The sequence below is a fragment of the Rattus norvegicus genome, chromosome 15 (assembly GCF_021556685.1).
Source record: "Rattus norvegicus strain SHRSP/BbbUtx chromosome 15, alternate assembly SHRSP_T2T, whole genome shotgun sequence".
In the NCBI taxonomy this organism is placed as follows: domain Eukaryota; kingdom Metazoa; phylum Chordata; class Mammalia; order Rodentia; family Muridae; genus Rattus; species Rattus norvegicus.
In genome coordinates, this window is record NC_141548.1 from 189798 (window position 1) to 206095 (window position 16298).

At 42.4% G+C, this 16298-nt stretch overlaps 1 protein-coding gene across 2 annotated transcripts in view; it reads left to right on the forward strand.

Moving 5' to 3' along the window:
- Dlg5 (discs large MAGUK scaffold protein 5) overlaps nt 1-2144 on the forward strand; it is a 112046-nt gene extending 109902 nt beyond the window's left edge. For both annotated transcript variants that reach the window (NM_001372003.1, XM_087585498.1), the window contains one exon: nt 508-2144. In NM_001372003.1, the coding sequence (NP_001358932.1) occupies nt 508-611 (104 nt within the window). In that variant the 3' untranslated portion in view covers nt 612-2144. The remainder of the gene's footprint in view (nt 1-507) is intronic.
- Nucleotides 2145-16298: the final 14154 nt, after the last annotated feature.

Here is a 16298-nt window from a genome sequence, read left to right on the forward strand (position 1 = left end):
CCTTGTCTCACTTTCATTCCCAGCTTATCACAGACCAGGAGACCAATAGAAAAAGGAAAATGTTAAATTAAAAAAAAAAAAAAAACAGCACAAACTATATACTGATTTGTTTTTAAATTAGGTTAAACAAACAAAATTACATAAACTTTGTTACTTTCTGAATGTACCTGGCCCTCTGAGGGTATGTCCTCTCTGCCTTGGAGTAGCCTGTACCCTGCTGCCTTCCCCTCTCCCCCACTTTCTACTATGCCCCCAGGGTGCTTCTTTAGTGCCCCCCAGTACAGAGTAAGCCAGCCGGTCTCTCCTACCCAGGCACTGTGGCAGGCAGTTTGTGAACAATCAACTTAGTCCAGTTGACTGCTGAAAGCAGGAGGGTCATGTGGGGGAGAGTCAAGGAGCCCACAGACAAGCAAACAGAGTTCAGGCTGTGTTCGTTTCCCTTAGTGGGCAGGAATGTCTGTCTTAGAGCTCACCTAACCTGCTTGTGTTTGGTGGACTTCTTTGCAGGGGTCGTTCAGGGTGGAGCCCTGTCCAGCATTTGCACTCAGATCCTGGCAATGGTCAGTCAAGAGCAAAGTAAAGTCCTGTGGATACCCGCTTGCCCACCCTAGCAGCAAGCTGTGCAAGAGGCACCTCCATGACTGGATGGTGGGGACAGCTGGCTGGCTCTTTTCCAGCCAGTAGAGGTCTGTCTGTCTGTCTATGAACAAGCTGGGAAGGACCTGGAACCAGGACTCCAGGAACACTTCCTTTGTTAGACAGAGAGCCACAAAGATTTGGGTCCAGCTGGTAGACAGCACCACTCAACACGTGCTCTTTAAAACAAAACAAAGCAGAAACACAAAGACTTGGCCCTCCCACAGCCAGCCCAGCAGAGGTGCTGCAGTGCCCAGGACCTTCCTGATCACAAGTTTACAAGCCTTTTCTAAGTATTTGGTTGTCTATGTTTACTTGAATGGCTCCATGTTGTTGGTGCCCAGCCCCTGATCCCGACCCATCACTCCCTGTTGGTTTGATGTTACCGTCTTGGGCAGGACAGTTCTGGAACCTTGTTGTGGGGGGATGCTTTCCTTCAGGAGGTTCCTGTCAGTGGGACCAGAACTTTGACAGACTTCCTGCTCCTCGGTGGCCCTCCCCTGGAAGACGTCACAACTGCAGGTGCTCAGACCACTGCTGGCACCAGAACCAGTGCCTTGGTGGGGCCATCTTGCCATGGCAGCCCTCCCACACCAGGAAGGTGGCTTTGGCATTCTTGCGGATTCACCTCTCGGCCTTTCTCCTGCCTTCCTGGCCTCATTTCTTCTCCAGCTGCAGCTTATGTTAAGCATCACAGTCTAGTTAGTCCTAGACTTCCTCAGCAGTGTAAGATAACCCTTACACTGCCATGGAGGTAGCAGCTCTTTCTGGCATGAAACATTCATGTCACAGACTTTGAAACCAGAGCTTCTAGTGGGTACAATGGTCAGACTCGTAAGAAGAAAACCTGTGAGCATTTGCATCTTGATCACATTCTCAGCCTGATTCCATGAGGACGTGCCCATTCTTTGTTGGGTTTCTGTTTTTGTTTTCTTTCAATCTATTTTTCTTACCCCCACCCCCACCGCACTTCTGCTGCCAGACCTAACCTTCTAAAGAGCTCATTCAGTCCCTTCTTCAACTGTGTGTCCTGTTAATAGGTACTGTACTGGGTTCTGTGTGTCACTGGGATAGGACCTATATTTTAATACTGTTCCTAACATTTCATTTTACTAGCAAGAAATCTTTGATTTCATTTTATTCTTTGTAATTCTAACATTAGATTGTAGTTTGGCCATTATTGACATTTTTTTTTAAAAGGGATATATTTTCTTGCACAGCTGTTTAAAGAGAGAGAGAGAGACACAGTTGCAGCCCTCAAGGCTGTTCTGTGCCTTACAGGCACACATTTTCTAGCTCAGACAACTAAGAAAAGCCACAGACCACTCTCAAGTTCTTACTCTGCACAGTTTCAGGTCAGGGGTTATTTCCCTGGTCATAGGCCCTGTTCAGTGTTCAGCAAGTGGGCAGGTACGGATCTGACAGGTGGGACATGATGTACTAAAATGTTACTTTGTATCAAAACCAAAACAGACTTCAGTACAACAAATAAAGGTCAGTTTGTGTAACCTGTCTGTGTGTGCAGATCCTGGTGGATGCAGATCCACTGTTCTACTCAACCTGATGTAGCTTCTCTCCTGGTCTCTCTTTACTCTACCCCAGGCCTTGTGTAGCTTCTCTCCACTGGGACCCATGCAGTGCTGGAGCCTGCAGTCCCCTGGCTGATGAATTAGGTCCACTGACAGTTGGTTGTCTATTACTCAATGCACCCACCTCTGCCTGACTCCTGCTGTGCCCTGCCATCTGTCATCTGCCAATTGGTGCATTGGGTGACAAGCCCTCAGGTCCTCATGTCTAAGCCTCCAGGGTCAGACTGCTGAGAAGCAAAGAGGAAGGAGCATTGGGGAGTGGGGGGATGATGACAATGACCTAGGGTGTCCATATTTGATGCCCAATATGAAGCCTCAGGTTGGAAATGCCCTACCTTGCTTGGGACCCTATTGTAAAACCTCAGATCATCACACTGTAACACCCAGGGCCCCAGAGTCAGCCTGCAGAGGAGGCAAGCCCCAGGTGCTGGAAGAACTGGGGGAGTAGAGGAGAGGCATAGCCTGTGGTTACAAGGAGGCAAGGCTCACTCAGGCCTAGCATACTGCCTACCTCTACCACCCACATGTGTGCATGCATGCGTGCGAGCACGCGCACACACACACACATACACAAGCATGTGCATGTATTCATGAGCATACTTACTTGCCTGTGGGTGTGTCAGCATCCGGAGTCTATCATTCTCTCCCTGTTTTTCCCCTTTGAGATAGGGCCTCTCAGTGAACCTGGAGTTTACTAATTTCCAAGACTATCTAGATTCTCTTCCCTCCACCTTCACAGCTCCCAGGTTATAGATTTACATTACCACCTCTGACCTTTTTAAAAAAATTTTAACATAGGTTCTAGGATCTGAACTCTGGTTCTTAGACTTGCACAGCAAGCACTTTACCTACTAAGCTGTCTCCCCAGCTCTTCTCTGCCCCTTCTGTTTTCAGGGGCTCAGAGAGAAAGTGCTGCCAAAGCCCCATATGTCAGTGTGGTGGTCAGACCAGTGTGGGCAGACCTGGTGCTGATGACTCACCCGGCAAGTTCCACCATGGCCTTATTCACTTGAAGGGTGGGCTAGGCTCGCCCTGACTTGTCCAAACACATTCACAAGGATTACTGGCAGTCCAGATCTCACATTTAATTGTTATCAAACATAGACCTTAGCAGTCCCCACTTCTAACACCATGACATGATGTACTTCTCTGTGCCCCTGTCTTTCCCAGATCTATTGGTAGCTTGGTTCACTTTCCCTGTTTACAGCAGAAGGTCATGTGTGTCTTTGAGATCATGGACTGGTTTCTAAAGGCCCAGAAGACTAGCAGGGCGGCCCTAGGGTGTTATACTGCAAGCAGCCATGAGATGGGGCAAATGAGCTTTCAGGGTTTGTGCCATTGGGTTTGGTCTCAGCCACATGGTTTTGTGCCCACTGTGGCATTTGCATAGAGTCCCTTAGATCTGGAAAGGCCAAGCTGACATGATGGTACCTTCAGCCTTGGTGTTTGTGCCCAAAGAGGTTGAAACATGGATGGCTCCTCTATTGGTTACTTTGCTTCAGGTGAACAAAGACCTGACCGAAAGCAGCGCCAAGAAGGGTTTATTCTGGGTTACAGTTGGGGATTGGTACATCATGGTGGGGAAGGTATGGCGGCTAGAGCAGGGAGCTGGCTACATATATCACCTCTGCAGTCTGGAAGGGAAGGGAAGAGAAAACAGGAAGTGGAGCCGATCTATAAATGGAGACCAAGTGTTAAACTCATGAATTTCTGGGGGACATTTCAACTTTAAGGCATCCTTCAGGATTCTGTGATGCAGATATGGGGATAGTTCAGGAAGGATCAGTGCTTAGGATTAGTGAAGGCTTTTACAGGCAGTGCCACTGTGAGCATAGAGGACATCCACAGTCTGGGAGCTGGAACCAAGCAGGTCTTGACCCTGGGCTGTTCTCCTTGGTTAAAAGCAAGTCTTGAAATATAGACAGCAAAGCTTGTAGGAGGGATTGTTCTGGAAGCTTAAGTGGCTACCCTCTTTGAAATTGGCAGGACCAGAGGTTCACCTGAGTCCTATGTGTCAAGGATAGAAGAACAGGAAAATGTACTGCACGAAGGGCCCAGGGACAGCGCTGAGGAACAGTCCTCAGAGAGGGCAGGTCACCAGAGGCAGGAGCATGGGGAGGAGGCAAGGTCCTTCACTGCATCCTGTCATTAACTATTGGGTATCTTCCTCAACTTCTGTAGTCCTTTAATCTACTTACCTTTCATATCTACCTACCCTTCATATCTATCCTTCATAACTACCCGTCATATTTATCCATCCATCCATCACCCATCCACCCATTCATCCACCCATCCACCCATCCATCATCCTTATCTTTCATCTACCTATCTAGGACATCTTCCCCTTTCATAATCCATTTATATATTATCTGTCCGTCTATCAATCCATGCACATACACACATAAATATAAATCTAGATTCCACATATGAGAAAAGATACTCTTTCCAAGTCTGGCTTATTTCTTGTAATATTTTCTCTCTCGTTCCATCGACTTTCTTGCAAATGTCATAGTTTCACTTTTTTTTTTTTAAACACTCAAATGAAACTGTCCTGTGCAGGAAGGGACTCATTTTCTTGACTTATTCATTCCTCTGTTGATGGGCATCTAGACTGGTTACAATTTTGGGTTATTGTGACAATATCTCTGTGACACGCTAACTCACCAACCTTTTGGATATATGCCCAGGAGCACACTAGCTGGAGCATGTGGTGGCTCTGTTTTCCTTTTTGAGGAACCTCCACATGGATATCCACAGTAGTTGCACCAGTGTGCGCTCCTACCACAGTGGGTAAAACATCTTTCCCGGCATCTTTTGTGTGCAGTCCCACCAGAGCAGGTAAAACATCCCTCTTTTCCAGCATCATTTGTTTTCAGACTAGAATGAGATGGATTGTCAAAACAGCTTTTATTTGCCTTTTTTTTCTTTTTTGTGGCTAAGCATGTTGAAGATGTTGAATACTATTTTCAATCATTTATCGGGCATTTATATTTCTTTTGAGAACAATCTATTTAGTTCATTAGCTTATTTATTGGACGATTTATTTATTTTACATATGCTAGATCTAGAGTTGGAAAAGACTTTTTCCCATTTCATATTCTCTCTTCACTCACTCGAGTGACTGTTTCCTCCTAAGTGGAGCTTTTTAATTCCATGCAATCTCACTTGTTGATTGTTGGGATTATTTTGCCCGTGAAGAAAACTTGAAGTGTTTTGCCCTGTTCCTCCTGCAGACTCAGATTTTTTTCAAGCCTTACATCAAGGTCATCAATCTGGTTTGAAATGATCTTTGTACAGGGTGAGAGGTAAGGGTCTAGCTTTACTTTCATTTCAAAGCACTATTTTTCAAAGAGGTCCCCCTCCCCACTAATTGTGTATTATTTGAGGAATAGAATTCATGAAAGTCATGCAAGTAGAAAAGATCACACAGAATTAACCAGATGCAGGGCCTATTCATCTCAATGAACTTTACCATTGCTTATGCACATAGTCACCCCCCAACCCAAAGACCAATGAATTAGAACTGCAAGGACAGTTAGCTACCGTCTGTGTTCACCATTCCTTTCCTGTTCTTTCTATGTCTTATATTGTATCTCTGAGTTCGAGGCCAGCCTGGTCTACAGAGTAGGTTCCAAGACACCCAGGGCTGCACAGAGAAACCGTCTCGAAAAAAAAAACAAAACAAAAAAGTTTAAAAGGGAAGAAAAGAAAAATGTATAAAAAAAAGTACCTCAAATTTTCTTTATCCCTTCATCTTTTAATGGACAACTATATTGATTTCTATTCTTTACTATAGTGAATAAAGCAATAATAAACATGGAAGAATTAATAAATTTCTACGGTATGAAGTTCTTTCATATAGGCCCCAGGATAAAGCTATTGGATCATATCGTAGTTCTCTTTTTAATTTTTTAAGACAATTTCCACAATGGCTTCCAGGTGTGATGACAGACATTCTGACTAGAGTAAGGTGCTATCTCAGAATTGTTTTGTTTTGTTTGTTTATTGTCTTATTTTTTTCAAGGCAAGATTTCTCTATGTAACAGCCCTGGTTGTCCTGGAACTCACTCTGTAGACCAGGCTAGTCCCAAACTCAGTCATCTTCCTGCTTCCGACTCCTAAGTGTGGCACCATCCTCACCCGGCTTGTGTAAGACCTTTTATCCAGTTTCCCCCAATACTATTTACTTATGGAAGGAGCTTCTTCCAATGTGTATTACTGATCCCTTTGTTAAGGATTACATGTGAGTTTGTTCCTGAGTCCTTTGCTTTATTCAACAACCTGCTTTTCTGCCATAGCCATACTTTTTTTTTTATTATAGTTCTGTGGTGTTACTCAAAAGTGGGCATTGTGATACCTGTAGCATCCCTTCTTCAGCTTAGCATTGCTTTGACTACCCAGACTGATTTTATTTCATTTTTTTGCTTCAATGTAGATTTTAGATGATGGTGATGATGGTGATAATGGTGATGGTGATGATGGTGATGATGATGTTGGTGGTGGTGATGATGATGGTGATGATAATGATGATTATGTTCTTTGAGAAAGTATCACTGGAATTTTAAAGGGACTACATAGAATTTATGACCACTTCAGGTAAGACAGCTATTGTTGCAGGATTAATTCCTTTAGTTTTGAAGATTCTGTGAATGGTATCTTCTTTCTCCCTAATTTCTCTCTTGGCAAGTTTATTAATGTTTAGAAAAGCTACTGATTTTTTGTTTGTTCATTTTGTATCCTTGCTAGAAGTTTCTAGGGTTTTTTTTTTAAGATTTAATTTTATGTTTGGGAGTTTGCTTGTATGCATGTGTGTTCTTGTGTGTGTGTGTGTGTGTGTGTGTGTGTGTGTGTGTGTGTGTGTGTGTGTGTGTGCTGGAAGCCAATCATGGGTCCACTGTAAGAAAAGCAAGTATTCTTAACCTCTGGCGATCTCTCTAGTGTCTTTTTAGTATGGGACCATGTTGTCTATAAATGAAGACAATTTGAATTCTTTCCAAAAAATATCCTTTATGTCACTTTTTTCTTTTGTTCTAGGTAAGAGTTCAAGCACTGTTAAATAAGAGGGGAAAGAGTAACACTCCCATCTCATTTTTATTGTAGAAGAACTACTTTGGTTTTTTGCCATTAAGCATATAATGCTGGTCACAGGTTTGCTTTGAGTTGTGACTTGTCCTTTTATTTACGACCTTGAAATATTCACAATGTCATTTGAGATGGTGGTGGTGGTGGTGCATGTGTGTTGTGCTCTTCTTTGCGTTTATGTGTGGAGGCCAGATTGAAGCTAAGTGTCATCCTCTATCACAGCCCCTAATTTTTTGAGACAGAGTCTGTCCCTGAATGTGGAGCTCAGATTGTACCCTCCCAGCCCTGGGGTTATAAATTTGTGACTCTGTTCCTGGATGTAATGTGGGTGTTAACAATCCAGACTCAGGCCATCACACTTGTGCAGCGAACACTTCAGCTATTAAACCATTTCCCTCGTCTCAGATTGGACTCTCCTCCTCCACTATGTAGCCCCAGGTCACATGAAACTCACTATGTAGACAGAGCTGGCCCCAAACTCACCTGGCTCTACCTCCTAAGTGCTGGAATTAACGATGTGCACCACCTGAGGTTTTTTTTTTGTTTGTTTGTTTGTTTTAAATTTATTTTTGTATATGAGCACACTGTAGCTGTCTTCAGACACACCAGAAGAAGGCTTTGGATCCCATTACAGATGGTTGTGAGCCACCATGTGTTTGCTGGGAATTGAACTCAAGACCTCTGAAAGAGCAGTCAGTGCTCTTAACCTCTGAGCCACCCCTCCAGCACATTTTGTTTTAATATAAGCATGCAGGAAGCCTTATTCTTAGAATGTTCTCCTTGTGTTACAAGAGTTCTAGTAAGTTGTGCTTTCATTGTTGTTTGACTCTAGGAATCTTTAAATTTTTTATTAGGTTTCCTCAGGGACATATTATTTATCCACGGGCCTCTGGGTATTTACACACTCACTCTGGTTTTCCTTGCGATTCCCTTCTATTTTATTTCCCTATAGTCTTATGAAATAGAAAAACATTTCTTTGATTATTTTTTATCTGTTAAAATTTGCTTTGAGGCTGAGAATATGGTCTGTTTTATGTGTATCTATGTTTTGCTTGTGTGAATATCTGTGTACCACATGCATGCGGTACCCATGAAGGCCTGAAGAGGGTGCCATGTCCCCTCTTAAAAATGTTACACTAAAGACCAGAATTTCAGATGATCACAAGCTGCCACATGTGGAAGCTGGAAATCCAACCTGGGTCCCCTAGAAGAGCAGAATGTATTTTTAACTGCTGAACCATCTCTCCAGCCCCTTGTCTATTTTAGAAAGGTTGTATGGTCTGCAGAAAAGTATCCATATTCTTTATCTGTTGGGTGGAATATCCTACAGACATTTGCTCTATTATGTAGTTTAATTCTGAAGCTTCTTTGTTAATTTTTAGTTTAGATACCTGCCTAGCAGTGAGAGTGGGGTGTTGGTATCTGTCACTCACTACTTTGCATCAGTGCCGATCCGGCTTTTTATGGCCTTTGGTGTTTATTTTATGAAATCAGAAGGTCTGATGTTTAAAAACATTGGTGTTATTATTTTAATGTACATGTTTTGCCTGCATCTATGTGCGTGCACTTCACATGTGCTTGGACCCTGTGGAGTCCAGAAGAAGGTGCTCGGTCTCCTGGAATTAGAATTATGGAGAGTAAGTTATGTTGTTGATGCTGGAAACCAAACTCAAGTCCTACAGCCGCAAGCTCTCATGCCTGCTGAGCCATCTCTGCAGTCCCACATGGGTGTTTATAATCATGTCTCCTTTTGAAGGCTGTTTCATCAGAGACTGTAATGGCTATATCAGCTTGTCTTCAACTTTAAGATTTGCTTTGATCCCCAGTCTGTGATGGTTGTTTCCAGTCGGATGTGGGTTTTAGAGGCAAGAGACAGTTGGATTGTATTTTATAATCCACTCAGGTAGTCAACGTCTGTCATTTTGCTGTTTACTTTCCTTGTTGGAGTGTTCCTGTCCCTTGCCTGTTAGTCCTGGGGTTTGGAAGGCTTACTGTGCCAGGCATGATGGATTCCTTCCAAGCCCTCATTGGTTTACCTGTCTCTCACATACCTTTGCTGAGCTATTTTTATACAGCCTTCCTTTTGTGTGTGTGTGTGTGTGTGTGTGTGTGTGTGTGTGTGTGTGTGTGTGTGTGTGTGTACAGTGTCTCTTTAAGCATCTTCTGCAGTACTGTAGGTCACTAGCTGCTTTGGTCTGTGCTTGTCTTGAAACAACTCCATTTCTCTCTCAATTATATAATCAGCTTTATAAGACACAGCTATCTTGGCTGCTTGCAGGGCTTGAAATATACCATTCCATTCTCTATTGACTTCTAGACTTTCTGATAGAGGTCTGATGCTATTCTGATGCTTTGCCTTTGTAGATGAGTTGACATTTTGATCTTACAGGTCCATTCTGTCCCTGCCCACCCTTTGCCTTGGGGCAGGGATGGGACCCAGAGCTTGCACAAGACCAGATTGTGGTAGAAAGTCAAAGCATCTAGTGCTGATGCCTTTGTGTGGTCACTGGTCTGTGTCTTTCCCTGTGCACTGAGGTCATTTGGGAGGGTCAGAGTCTTTTGTCATATATTCAAGGAAGGTAAAGGGAACATGGCATCTCCCCTTTATGCTCTAGCCTCATTTCTTTCTTTTTTTTTTTTTTAAGATTTATTTATTTATACAGACACATCAGAAGAGGGCATCAGATCCATTACAGATGGTTGTGAGCTACCATGTTGTTGCTGGGAATTGAACTCAGGACCTCTGGCAGAGCAGTCAGTGCTCTTAACAGTTGAGCCATCTCTCCAGCCCCCTAGCCTCATTTCTTTAGAATTTTTATCACTGTGTTTTAACTACTTAGTGTTGACATAGATGTTGAGGAGGGAGCCTGCAGTTGGAGGTACACTTGGGAGAAGAAAGATCTGTGGATCCCTGGCAGAAGGGCCTCTCATTGGAGGTTTCCTTTCCATTTGCATACTCTATTCTGATGGATAAAACTTTTGTAGAATGGTTAAGGAGACAGGAACCAAATAGCAACAAAAGCAGGATCAAAAAAGCACTGTCTTTATAAGAGAGATTCTCAGGTGATAGAGGATGCCACAGGGTAGGTTTGAGTAGATAAAAGAAGCTGGACCCAAGAAACCAAAGACAAGGAGAATTCATTGTTCTGCTGTATTTCAGTGGCCAGAGAAACAAGCATAAAGTTACGTCTCTTGGGAAGTACATTTATGAAACAATGGTTTAAACTTTTACATTTTTTAAGTTAAGTATGTCACTTGCTCCCTTCCTTTTCCTCCTATATCCCCTCTCTTCTCTCCAGCCCCCCTTGTGTCTCTCCTTGCTCCCTTTCAAATTGATAGCATCCTTTTCTTGTTATATATGAGTATAAAAATGTATAAATATATAGATACAACCTGCTGAGTTAACTTAGTATATTTAGTGTATTTTGTTTATATATTATTTCGGTGCTGACCACTTCATATTGGATAACCAATTACAGGGCTCATCCCTGGGAAAAAACCAGTTCTCCCTCTCAGCAGTCATTCATTGCCTGTAGTTCTTTGTCCAGCCTGCCTGTTGGTATTACCATTATTCATTCTTGTTAAGTCAGCCATATTATTAAGGTACTGAAAGTATAAATTACTTGGTATTTCTAGGAGATGCAACCTCACAGCATGTTTCATTTCCTGGTCCTCTGGATCCTCCAATGTTTCATCACACTCTTCTGTGACGTTCCCTGAACCTTAGGGGCAAGGGTTATAGATAGATCTGTTGGATCTGAGCACCCCAAGTTCAGTTATCTCTGTGTTATGACCAGTTGTAGCCATACTTCTAGATGTAATGATAACTTTTAAAATTCAATTAGTAATTTTGTTGGCCTAGTAAAGTGGCAGTAAGGGGTTCTCCTCTAAGATCTATGACCTCACTAGCCTTGGGTAGCTAGCTGGACAGGTTTCTAGTATCTAGCACGACTTTCCTCCCTTTGAGTAGGGAGGAAAGATCAACTAGACTTGTTTGGTTATTGTCAAGATAGAAATGCCACCATTATACCTTTAAGGACAACTTGCCATACAGGCCATTGTTGTTCATAGGCATCATTTCTGGGTAGGATTATTGATTGTTTCCCTCACTTGACATCTGACGTAGCACCTTCTGGTACTGTCAAAGCTAGATCAGAGGAAAGAAGCTCTAAGGTCAGATCCATCTGAGTCCTGAGTCCAAAATCTGTACTGTCTTCAAAAGTAGGGGCCTGCTGTTAACCTCTGAGAGGCAACCAAAAGCAGCAGCACTGGTTAATATTGTTTTGGGAGATGCTTGGATTACCTTAGCCAACAGCCTGAAAAGAAGTTACTCATACCTGGTACGGGGTTTTTGTTAGATAGTCTATGGCTGTGACATGTAGGAAGCATATCAGTCTAAGAGGGACAACTTCATTTAATCTATATATGTGTATACTGTAAGTGTATAATACATATTTAAATGTAAATATAAAATGATTCTTTAAGATTCTTTCAAACATCCTTAGTGTTATTTGTCTCTCCTCCCTTCTATCCCTTCCTCTTTCCCTCTCTCCCTCCCTCTCCTGTCTTAATCCCTTTCCCCTCACCAATTAAAACTTTCTTCTTTCCCCTTCATATCATGGAAAATAGCTTTAGGCCTTTGAGTGGCTTCTAGGACATACATTTGGATTTCTGCCAGTGATTTCCCTTTTTCTTTGGTGACTTTCTCAGTGATCTCAGCATTCTAGGGTGTTAGGTGAATGTGATAAGACTTGGGAGTCCAATCTTGCCAGGGCAGGAAAAGAGTAGCTTTGATTGTCTTCGAGATCCCCGCGCAAATCTTTGACAGTATCTTTGGGAATGAGGCTGGCTGGCTGGGTAATATGAATAGTGACTTTTGCTGATTTAGAGTCTGGGGCAAGTTTATTGGTTAGAAATGACCACCTACTTAGAGTCTCAAAATGAGTAAGCTTTTCATTTGTCCTGGGGGTTTTTGGTGTATGTGGTGGTGGTGGTGGGGTTCTGAAATGTGTTAAGGCAAGAGGCAAGAATAGGACCCATGAGGAGTGCAGTTCTCGTGTTTTACTAGAAGTCCTCATGAGATGCTTGAAAAATGTAGCAGTTAAGAGCCTATACTGTTCTTGCTGAGGACCCAAATTGGATTGCCAGAATCCATGTGGGAGTGGATCACAGCTGCCTAGAACTCCAGTACCAGAGGGCATCTGACACCTCTAGCCTTGACAAGTACCTACACTCATGTTTACAAAATGTGCACACAGACACATACTCATAATTTTAAAATAGTAAAAATAAATATAAAAGAAGCCTTTTTAATTATATTTTTATGCTGGGTATTCAAGAGCCTATTGCTGTCTAAAATTAACCAATTTTTGTTAAGGCTGGTTGAGGTCTAGGGAGAAGTAGCATCTGTTAGCAACATGCCTTATAATCCTCTGTGATTATCTTGACCTGTCAAAATGTAATTCCTTTTGTGCCTCTGACTATATTAATACAGGCCTCTGGGTTATTGAACACCTAGAATGTAAGTTACATCGATCTGGTACCTCTAACTTTTGTATAACATTTTAGATAATGTTTGGGAAAAAACCAAATGCATTTAAATAAAATCCAGATTTATATATATATTTTTGTTCTCTTTAAGAAATGGGTCTGGAATCTTAAGAAAATGCCCACACAATCTCACGTATTTGGGTAAGACATTTGATTTCTGTGTAAGGGTACCATGCCCAAGCAAGCCAGCAAGCAAGCAAACACAACCATCAGAGGCCCATGTGTTTTTATTGCCCTGAGTTGTCAGAGTTCAGCCTCACTTTCTCATGCAGTTGGTTAGTTTAAGGAGACCAGCTGATAAGTAGAACACAGTTTTCAGTCCCAACTGCAACCTTGAGCACGTATTTAGGTTTCAAGAAATGTTAACCCTGAAGAAATTTGAATTTCTGTCAGTTGGCTTCTTTCCAATTTTTTTAAATAAAAATTTGTCTTATTTAGTCCTTTGATAAAAAGACAGCACATTTTAAAAATCCTGCTCACATTTTCTAAGTCAGTTTCTAAGCTGGTACAATATTGGCACAAATGTTGTGGGACTAACCAGCCAGTCGGTAATTGGACATAAGGCCTATTCCATGAAATGGAACCTATGTGTGACATCTGACATCCAACACTGCTTGGGTGGCTAAGAACCTGAAGCTAGATGGGTGATGGACCTCAGGAAAAACCAAAGACTATTGTTCTGGTAAGGAAACCTAGCAATAAAATGACTCTTGTGTCCATATTCTGCTGTGCCCTCATCACCAGAGAATCTGTCTCTTGCCATAGCTAGGAACTAACAGAAACCCTCAACTGGACAATGTGCAGAGAATGACAGATTCTGGAACATTCAGTTCTAAATGGGACGCCTTCAGCAAACCCCTCTCCACTCAGGGATTAGCGAGCGCTGCAGAAGATGAGGCAGAAGAATTGTAAGAGCCATAGGGGATGGATGACGCCAAGGAAATAATGTTCAGGACCAACACATGTATGAACTCACTGAGACTATGACAGCATGCACAGGGCCTGCAGAGGTTCAAGCCAGATGGGGTCCCATGCCTGAGAGGAGTAAGTGGGCACCAGTTCTCATCCCTAATCATGAAGCTATCTCCAATTGCCATCAACTTGCAAAGGAAAAATTCAGTTTTTCCAGTGGAGTCTCACTGAATATTAATAACACCCCATATCCAGGAGTAGGGGAGTTATGAACAGCACATAACTCAGTGATGCTTTGAAGACATTTTTGTTCCACATTGCTTTGAGTTCTCTCTTCTCTCTCTTCTCTTTCTTCTCTTCTCTCTCTCTCTCTCTCTCTTTCTCTCTGTCTTACTGGCCTTTGTACATTATGTACACAATATAAAAATATATAAAATGTAAAAAATTGTATTTTTATGGGTTTTATTTTCATGTGTTTTTCTATTTTTAATCTTTTGTTTGCTTGTTGCCATTTTATTTATTTGAGAGAGGAAATGGAGTTAGGTGAGTGGGGAAATGGAGGAAGATATGATCAGAATATATTGTATGAAAAAAAGAGAAGCAGATGGATGTCTGAGTTTGAGGCCAACCAGATCTGCATAATGAGTTCTAGGCCAGCCAATGATACAGTATAGATTTGCCCAGATGTGTCCTATTATTTGTTAGGTCTTGGTTGGAAAAAGATAGACAAGAAGGTCAATAATGGTCTCCCTGACTTGGTGCTCACCAGGAGGAAACTTTTGATTTTGGAGGGTTATCTCTTGAGAACTTCATATCTTATGAGGTCTTGGGTACGGATGGTTCCCATAATCAAGAAGGATCAAGCTTTGAAGGGGCTCGAGACCCCATATGTACAGCAATGCCAAGCAACCAGAGCTTCCAGGGACTAAGCCACTACCTAAAGACTATACATGGACTGACCCTGGACTCTGACCTCATAGGTAGCAATGAATATCCTAGTAAGAGCACCAGTGGAAGGGGAAGCCCTGGGTCCTGCTAAGACTGAACCCCCAGTGAACTAGATTGTTGGGGGGGAGGGCGGCAATGGGGGGAGGATGGGGAGGGGAACACCCATAAAGAAGGGGAGGGGGGAGGGGGATGTTTGCCCGGAAACCGGGAAAGGGAATAACACTCGAAATGTATATAAGAAATACTCAAGTTAATAAAAAAAAAAAAAAAAGAAGGATCAAGCTTACAGAGGTACCTGCCTTTACAAACTGTCTACCCACCAGCTACACGTTTGTTTGAAAACTAGTAACTACAATCAATGTGTGCCTATAATAAGGGAAGGAGGAAGACCTGGCAAATTTGACTAATATCCTCCTTTTTATAAAGAGATCAAGTTCTAGAATGGATAACATTATGGTTGATGTCCTCTAACAGTCATTTTTCTTTCTTTTTTTTTAAGATTTATTTATTTATTATATATAAGTACACTGTAGCTGTCTTCAGACACACCAGAAGAGGACATCAGATCTCATTATAGATGGTTGTGAGCCACCATGTGGTTGCTGGGATTTGAATTCAGGACCTCTGGAAGAGCAGTCAGTGCTCTTAACCACTGAGCCATCTCTCCAACCCCCACCCCCCCTTTTTTTTTCCTTCAAATTTAGATCAGGCTCAAGTGCAGAGGAACAAAAATATGTCAAAAAAAATATGTCAGGCCTTTTCTTTTAAGGTCCTATCATGGTTCAAACTGTTGTAGCTCAGGATAGTCTAATCCTTAAGGATGTAAGCAAAGAGTGTGTTAGTTCATTAGAATTCATCTGTAAGAGAAAATGAAGAGATGGGCCTGGAGAGATAGTTCAGCATTGGCTAAGAGCAGAAGATACTGGTTTGATTCCCAACACCACAACTATAACTCCAGTTCAAAAGAACTAGACCATCTCCTCTGGCCTCCTCCTCCTTTACCAGGCCCATACAGAGTGCAAAATGCCCATACATATACAGCTTTTAAAAAAAGAGATGAAACTATGAGTACTCCCTTCAGTTCTAAATCTATTTTCTAGCCTACATGTCCTGAGTTGGAGGAGATTGGTCTTGTTGTCGCCTAATACAGCTCCCTGGGATACCCCTACTGACTGTTGGGAATAGCCTTGTCTCAAGAGCCAGGCCCCTGCTATTTTCACTTGTAGTTTAAGTTGACTTTAATTGATTCTCTTTGCATTTTGCCTAATAAGTTTTTATTTGCTTCTGCAGGACCCACCATCCATTAAAAATCTCTGGAGTAAATATCAGGTCTCAAGTGTCAGGGTGTCAATCAATTGTTGATTAGATGGGGGAATCTTAAGCTTCCTTGTGGGTTGAGCCTTCAATATTCCCCTCAAATGGTCCCTTGGTCCTTTCTTTCAAACTTATTATCTCTTATCCCATATCACATTTCTCAGTCTAGCTAGGATGCAATTACATCAGGACTTAGGGTGAATGTCCCTAAGTCAAAGACTTTTAATCAAAGACATTAAAGAGGGGCTATCTGTGGGGCTGCCTGGC